We start from the raw sequence: 8865 nt of genomic DNA, 5'->3' as shown, positions 1-8865 counted from the left end.
TAGACTGTTCTCAGTGGTGGCAGATGACAGAACAAGGAGTAATGGTCTCAAGCTGCAGTGGGGGAGGTCTAGGTTGGATATTAGGAAAAACTATTTCACTAGGAGGGTGGTGAAGCACTGGAATGGGTTACCTAGAGAGGTGGTGGAATCTATATCCTTAAAGGTTTTTAAGGTCAGACTTGACAAAGCTCCGGCTGGGATGATTTAGTTGGAGTTGGTCCTGCGTTGAACAGGGGTTTGCACTAAATGACCTCTTTGAGGTCTCTTCTAACCCTAATCTTCTATGATTCTATCTAATAACATCCTGCTAGCTCCATGTTCTTTTTGGCTGTGTAAGTAACTCACAAGGTCCCAACAACACTGCTTTCATTGTAAGGTCAGGTGTGTGTAATGCATGCTGAGACAATGTGAAACATTTTCTCTGTATTCAGCCTATCAACTCAGTTTGGTAAAAAGTCTTGAGAGCACAACAAATCATCCACTTAAGTTCTAGATGTAACTACATAAAAATACATACTACATATATTCTAAAGGATAAAGTAAGCAATATTATAATCCTTTGGCTACAAGAATTATAGCTACTGATAGTATAGATCAAGGATTTTGTAAAGTATGATACCTAAGATACAACAGAAAAAGGAGGATTAGTATACTGTGATTTCATCAGCATCCACAAAGAAGTGAAATTAAACAAAATACAATGATCTAGAATAATCTAGTAACAAATATTGTGAATAGCAAAAAGACTCCATTTGTTACCAATTAGGGTGACCAGATGTCCCGATTTTATAAGGACTGTCCTGATATTCAAGGTTTTTTCTTAGATGAGCACCTAGATGACACTCTGTCCCAATTTTTCATATTGGCTGTCTGGTCACCCTATTACAAATTTAGCCAAAATACTATAATGAGCTAACATGAGGCTCTCATCTGATTTCTATTATTTTTGTAAAGTAACTGTCATAGTTATGCTGCTATTACATCAGCATTTCTCAATCCGCAGCCCGTGGGCTGCATGAGGCCCAGTTAGCACACATCTGCTGCCCAGCTGCAAATTGATTGCTTAATTATTTGCTCCATTATCTTTCTGGGTACAGAAGTTAAGCTGACTGGTCTGTAATTCCCCGGGTTGTCCTTATCTCCGTTTTTATAGTTTGGCACTAGATTTGCCCTTTTCCAGTTTTCTGGATTCTCTTCTGTCTTCCATGACTTTTCAAAGATAATCACTAATGGCTCAGATATCTCCTCAGTCAGCTCCTTAAGTATTCTAGGATGCATTTCATCAGGCCCTGGCGACTTGAAGACATCTAACTTGTCTAAGTAATTTTTAACTTGTTCTTTCCCTATTTTAGCCTCTGATCCTACCTCATTTTCACTGGCTTTCACTATGTTAGATGTCCAAGATATGTGTTCTGTTTCTCAGATATAATCTTTTACTACCTTATCTGGTTACTGAAAAGTTTATAAAGTCATAAAAAGGTGAAGAGATGGGGAAAACTGAAAAAAAAGTTGGAACAAAAATCTCCTGCAGGAGGACATATGAATCTGCCCATACTGTACGCATCTTTGTTTCAAAACACATTATGGCAAACACAGCTTGCTTGTATTTCTTAGAAGAGGTGCCTTGATAACATGTTCCAGGACACTTTCTTGTTTCATATTGATACACAGAAATATGAGGACGGATAAGTTTGTACAACTTTGTTCACACCAGTAATCGCCAACTCAGATTATGCCTGTTTGTTTGTTTTTTTTGTTGTTGTTTTTTTTTACAATTTTTTGAAATTCAAATTTATAAAATGTAAAATCAATTAGGAATGTTTTTCTTCTGTCTCAGTTCATTTGATGTATGCAGCGGAAATGTAATTGAAGTCCACTTAGTTCCAAAAATCTGTAAAACGTTTAATTTAAGAGGAAGAAAAAGTAGGACTGAAACTATCTGCTTACAATATTTGTGCTCTGTACGCAAAATGTGAACAAGCTCTTATTTTAAATTAGCTGGGTCATATGCAGTTATATGACAAGGTAGAGCCAGAAAAAATTAAAATTAACATTATTTTTGATACAAATACTTATCCTGGGTAGACACATTTCCCCCCACTCCTACAGTCAAAGAGTACAGTCCAAAAGAAACATGGCTGTCCTTATTTAAAACAAAGAAAAAACAACTCACATTGTTGCTTGCATTGGAAATGAAAGCACTCAGGCAAATAGAGTACTAATTTTTAAGTATATTACTGGTTTTGATCCGTGCTTAGTGGACCACTACATCTTGTCATTAGTGAGTTGAACTACTCAATTTAAATAACCAGACTTGATTCTGTGTTCAATTAAACTGAGGTCCCATTAATGAAAAAAAAATTACTTCTTACAGTCCTACATTGACTAACAGTCATTACTTAATGTGAGTTGGGAATTGAAAGAATTAACAGTGTAAATTTTTAGTTAAATTAGACACAATGATTTACTGGATACATGCTGGTTTTATTAATTTAATTAAAAACATTCAAAACACTCTTGCTCTTGAACAGGTTACATCTCTATTTGTAATTCAAGAAAATTACTCCTACATGACAACCTAGAAGTGACAACATGCTCTTAATTTTGGAAAAACTGTAATCTGTTAATGAAATAAAATTCCTGAAAAAGGACCCATGCAATGTGCATGCCAGTATTTTCTGATTTTTCTCATACTGCATGTACATTTGGAAGCAAACATTACAATTTATGCAAGTGTATGCTATTGTACAAGTGAAGATACTCATTTATATTCACTCATGACATTCAAAGATCATCTGTTTTTTACGTTCGTATTCTAATCAGTTTTTATTCTTGGGCAATAAAAGTGTACACCACCACGGACCTACTTTTGCTCCCTCTGGAGTCAATGTGAGTTTTTACCACAGACATCAGTGGGAGCAGGATTGGGCCTGAAAAGTGATGACCAGAACATGGGAGTTCCTATACTTTTAGATGGCATTTAAATAGTGTGTAGATGTTTATGAAATGAAAAGGAGGATATTATTTAATGAAATTCCATGTTCAGATCCTTGATAAGACACATAGTGATGCACATCTGCTTATCAATGGACAGGCTCAACTATAAAGTCTATCAAGAATTTTTAGTTCAGGTATAAAAAAATTAATTAATAATGCAGTCAAGAGTTCTCCAAGTGCCCTTTAATGCAATGCATCATGGTGTCCTTGAACTTTAAAACAAAAAGACACTTAGAATTCTTGGGTGTAGCTTTGAATATTTATTCAAACATATAATTAAATGTCTTGTAAAATTAACCTAGAAAAGACTTTGATATGAAGAATGGAATAAAAATAACAAATACTTACAGTATTTATCTAAGTATTTGTCTGAAATAGTATTTTAAAATAGTGCTGTTATTTTTGTTTATGAATACTTTCATATTAGTTACAAGAGTACTGACATATAACTTTAAATTAATTATTCATGGCTCACATGTCGCTGCTCTTTAATAAAGATCTTTTAACATTACAGAATTGTTTAAAAGGAGGATTCATTCTTTTGTAGCAAGATATTAAAAGACCTCGGGTGAAATCCTGACGCCACTGAAGTCAATGCTAAAACTTCAATTGACTTCAATAGGGCCAAGATTTCACCCATGGTTTCTAAGAGAAGTGTGGCTTTGTGGACAAGCACTAGCTCTTTAAATGGTTTGACCCAAAATCTACTTACCTCTGTAGTGGGGATGCTAAGATCACAGCTATATTTCCAGACATCAACACAATTTACAAAATTTTTCACCCATAACAATGTGCTAAACTTTACAATATTTCCCATAAAAATTTCAGTGTCATTTTTTCATCTGCCTAACCTCTACTTGGGTATACACAATATTTTGCATACATATCCCTGCACTTTGCAGATGCAAATATATTAATATAGGGACCGCCAGACGGGAACATTTCAAGGGTCCATCTAGTCCAGTATCCTGACTCTGACAGTGGCCAGAACCATATGATTCAGAGGATGGCAGAACCCTGAGGTAGGCATGACAATCTGCCCACACATTATAGGTCTCATCCTGATCTCTAATAGTTAGAGACTGGCTAACCCTGGCCTTTGATCATTCTGTTCCTCATCTCTGAACCCCTTTAGTTCCACAATATTCTTTTTGAGATGAGTTGCTCAGTAATCTAGGTAAGGATACACCATTGATTTTAAAACAGGCCTTATAATATTTTTTCTATTATTCTCCATCCCATTGCTTATGCAGCTTAACATCCTGTTTGATTTTTTGACTGCAGCTGTGCATTAAACAGACATTTTCACTGAGCTGCTTATAATGATGCTCAGATCCATTTCTTAGGTTGAAACAGTTAATTTAGAAATCAGTAAGGTATAAGAGTAATTTTTTCCCTCCAACGTGCATTGCATTTATTGACACTCAGCTTCACTGTGTCGCCTGTTCACCAAGCTCTTTCAGGTCTCTTTCAAGTTCTTCACAGTCCTCTCTGGTTCTGACCAACCTAAATGAAGATGTCATCTGCAAATTTTACTACCTCATTATTCACTCACCTTTCCAGGTCATTAATAAATATACTGAACAACACCACAGGCTCTAGCCTAGAACCTTGAGGCCCCTCTGTTAACATCTTGCCACGCTGAAAACTGAATCCTCTTTGCTTTCTGTCTCTTAGCCAGTTTTTTATCTAAGACGGTACTTTGCCTCTCTCTCCCTGTGATTACTTAGCATCTTTATTAGCTTTTAGCCTTTTTTGCAGAACCTTACAGAATGCCTTTTGGAAGCATAAATAAATTATGTCAAAAAGCTTTTCTTCATGCACTATTTTACTGACACATTCAAAGAATTCTAACAGATCAGTGAGACATGATTTTCCATTTCAGAATCCATGCCAGTTCATGAAGTTCATAAAGAAGTATGGGCTGGATGAATGGACTATAAGATGGATAGAAAGCTGGCTAGATTGTCAGGCTCCACAGGTAGTGACCAATGGCTCGATATCTAGTTGGCAGCTGGTATCAAGCAGAGTGCCCCAAGGGTCTGTCCTGGGGCCAGTTTTGTTCAACATCTTCATTAATTATCTGGATGATGGGACGGATTGCATTCTCAGCAAGTTTGCGGATAACACTAAGCTGGGGGGAGAGGTAGATATGCTGTAGTGTAGGGATAGGGTCCAGAGTGACCCTAGACCAATTGGAGGACTGGACCAAAAGAAATCTGAAAAGGTTCAACAAGAACAAGTGCAGAATTGTGCACTTAGGATGGAAGAATCCCATGCATTGCTACAGGCTGGGGACCGCTAAGTGGCAGTTCTGCAGAAAAAGACCTGGGGATTACAGTGGACAAGAAGCTGGATATGAGTCAACTGTGTGCCCTTATTGACAAGAAGGCTAATGGCATATTGGGCTGCATTAGTAGGAGCATTGCTAGCAGATAGAGGGAGTGATTATTCCCATCTATTTGGCACAGGTGAGGCCACATATGGAGTACTGTGTCCAGTTTTGGACCCCCCACTACAGAAAGGATGTGGACAAAATGAAGAGAGTCCAATGGAGGGCAATGAAAATGATTAGTGAGAAGTGACCATGACTTATGGGGAGAGGCTGAGGGAACTGGGCTTGTTCAGTTTGCAGAAGAGATGAGTGAGGGGGGATTTGATAGCAGCCTTCAACTACCTGAAGGGAGGTTCCAAAAAGGATGAAGCTCGGCTGTTCTCAGTGGTGGCAGATAACAGAACAAGAAGCAATGGTCTCAAGTTGCAGTGGGGGAGGTCTAGGTTGGATATTAGGAAACACTATTTCACTAGGAGGGTGGGGAAGTACTGGAATGGGTTACTTAGGGAGGTGGTGGAATCTCCATCCTCAGAGGTTTTTAAGGCCCAGCTTGACAAAGCCCCGGCTGGGATGATTTAGTTGCTGTTGGTCCTGCTTTGAGCAGAGGGCTGGACTAGATGACCTCCTGAGGTCTCCTCCAACCCTAATTTTCTATAATCTTCCAGATGCTTTGTTATTCTATTGGCAAAACACTCAAGTGTACACTTTAAAATTCTAACAACTGAGCATACAATCATTAGAATTTCCACCTACAAAACTCATTATAATGGGTTTTGTGCTTCTAAATCCCAGGACTTTGCAAGCATGCGCATTAGAATTGTTCAAGTATGCATGTACTCTTGCACCTACAAAACGTAGGTGCATATGTGAGTGCATATAATTTTAGGCATGTACTGGTGTCTAGATGAGAAAACTGGACCCTTAAAATGTGTTACAGGACACATCAAACTGTATCTACCTGTATGCACATTATATTACTATATATCGTACACACACACACACGCGGTAATTTTAGTAAGACAGCATACCTGATTCTGATGAAGTTAAGGGACGACCTCCAAATCTTATTTCTGGCTGGTGAAGTTTAGTCATGTTAAGCAGTTGTGTGACTTGTGGCACATCTGTATTTAGCTGGCAGGTTCGAGGAATAGTATCTGTGGGGTCATCAGCTGTGAATGGAAGACCAAATATATCTGGAATTAAAAACAAAGACTTCACTTTTTTTTATAACTAACATGGTCAGGAATGCAGTACGATTAAATGATTTGTTATTTGGGCTATAAAGGCCAGTTTATATGATCACATATTTATAACACATTGAAGTCACTGAAAACCTTGTGCAGCTATTGATTTTTCAAAGAATGTTCTTGTTAATTCTAAAACAACACTGTCAAGTTGATTAGGGTCCAAATGTTTCTACAGTTAAACTTGCTAATTTGTGCAAATAACTGGGATAGCCATGGTGAATGAATGAATTCTGTAAGTAAACAAAGCTAGTGTCACAAAATGTTTGTTCATTATTTTGACCAAAGTTTAGTTTCAGCTATACTACTTCATTTTTCTCATTTTCTGACATGTTGTGCATCAGAATACTGTACTGACCGCTGGTACAATTACTAAAGTAGCAAATATTGAATTCCTAGTAAATAGTATTACACTTTGCTGAGGTAGGGACAAACAGTAGTTTGTATTAATTTAACAAAAAAAAAAAAGGTGTGTGAGCAGATTAGCAAGGTGCAACTATTCCCTGAAACGATTTAGATTTAGTAGGGAATGTTTGTTCTACAGATGCTAATGGCCAAATTTTCCAGCTGGATTAACTGGGTCTGTTTTTGAGCTCCCAGTTAGCAGTTTCCACTATTAAGGCCACAGAGATGTCGAAATACCTAGCAATGCCACCTTCTACACCAGTGGTTCTCAAGCAGGGGTATGCATGCCTCTGGGGATACACACAGGTCTTCCAGGGGGTACATCAGTTCCTTTAGATATTTGCCTAGTTTTACAACAGGCTACATAAAAAGCACTAGCAAAGTCAGTACAAACTAAAATTTCATACAGACGACTTGTTTCTACTGCTCTATATACACATTGAAATGTATTCCAATCGATTTATTTTATAATTATATGGTAAAAAATGAGAAAGTCAGCAGTTGTTCAGTAATAGTGCGCTGTAATAGACAATGGTGTCCCTAGCCTCTATTTGTCAGAGGGTGGAGGTGGATGGCAGGAGAGAGATCACCTGATCATTATCTGTTAGGCTCACTCCCTCTGGGGCACCTGGCATTGGCCACCGTCGGCAGACAGGATACTGGGCTGGATGGACCTTTGGTCTGACACAGTATGGCCGTTCTTATCACACTTTTGTTATTTTTGTGTCTGATTTTGTAAGCAAGTAGTTGTAAGAAAGGGGTACAGTAGTCTGGAAGGGTTAAGAGCCACTGTTCTACACCAACTACATCTTCTGTGTAGTCTCACGATGTAGCTCCATATAGAGAGCACTGCAGTAGTTTCATCCGGAAAATGTTGCTTAAAAAATGGGAGTCTGTGTTTCAAAACTCTACCTCTTTCTTTTGTAAAAATAAATATTTTCTTTTTACTTTAATGCTTCAGTCTGGATGAAGAACTTGTAGACCCCCCACAATAGCAAATTTTTTAAAAAAAGTTGTTAGTTTGTTATCCAGACACATTACAAGCTCATAACTTTTGTTTGAGTTAGAACATATCTTTCAGAAAGGCATCTAGCAATGCTGGGAGAAGATAGTGATGCAGTCCTGGGATGACCAGCCGTGGTGCCAGAATTTGAGGATAACAGCAGGTACTTTCCAATACATCTGCATGGAGCTCACCTCAAAGCTGTGGCAGCAGCACACTAACACGAAAACTTCTCTCTGTGTGAAGAAGCTCACCACTTCCAGTTGCTATCAGTCAATAGCTAACCAATTCGCCATTGGTATACTGACTGTCAGAGCTGTTGTCAAGGAGGCATGTGATATGCTAAAGAAGGTGCTGATGGTGGGGATCACAAAGCTTGGCAATGCACAAGAGACTGATGGATTTGCAGGGTTGGGCTACCCAAACTGTATTCGGGCCTCTGCTGGGGCCCATATGCCTATTCTTTTTGCTCTCCACAGGCTTTACATATCATAAACAGAAAGAGGTATTTCTCCATGTTGCTCTAAGGCCTGGTTGATCACCAAAACAGGCTGAACAACAATGTGGGGTGGTCTGGAAAGGTCCATGATGTTCAGATCTTTTGAAACTCACATCTATTTTCTTTAATGAAAAAAGGAATTTCTGCTTATAGGACCACTATGGACATTAAATGGTGTTCTGATTCCCACTCTCATTCTGAGGGTACGTCTACACTGCACGATTATTTCGAAGTAGTTTAAACCGATGTTACAAAACCGATGTTATAAAATCGGTTTTGCGCGTCCACAGTGCGATCAAAAAATCGATTGCTTATGTCCATGGTCCAAGGCTACCATCGATTTCAGGAGCGGTGCACTGTGGGTAGCTGTTCCTCAGCTATC

The 8865-nt window shown here is 38.4% G+C and overlaps 1 protein-coding gene across 5 annotated transcripts in view; it reads right to left on the bottom strand.

Moving 5' to 3' along the window:
* Positions 1 to 8865, bottom strand: part of CFAP20DC (CFAP20 domain containing) — a 219341-nt gene that overhangs the window by 97430 nt on the left and 113046 nt on the right. For 3 of the 5 annotated variants that reach the window (XM_075073395.1, XM_032781824.2, XM_032781825.2), the window contains exon 8: positions 6361 to 6501. In XM_075073395.1, the coding sequence (XP_074929496.1) occupies positions 6361 to 6501 (141 nt within the window). Of the gene's footprint in view, positions 1 to 6360; positions 6526 to 8865 lie in introns of all 5 variants that reach the window. The other 2 variants (XM_075073396.1, XM_032781822.2) reach the window with 1 other exon arrangement.

This window comes from Chelonoidis abingdonii, chromosome 17 (assembly GCF_003597395.2).
Source record: "Chelonoidis abingdonii isolate Lonesome George chromosome 17, CheloAbing_2.0, whole genome shotgun sequence".
NCBI classification, from domain to species: domain Eukaryota; kingdom Metazoa; phylum Chordata; order Testudines; family Testudinidae; genus Chelonoidis; species Chelonoidis abingdonii.
This window is presented reverse-complemented; position numbering and strand designations above follow the sequence as displayed.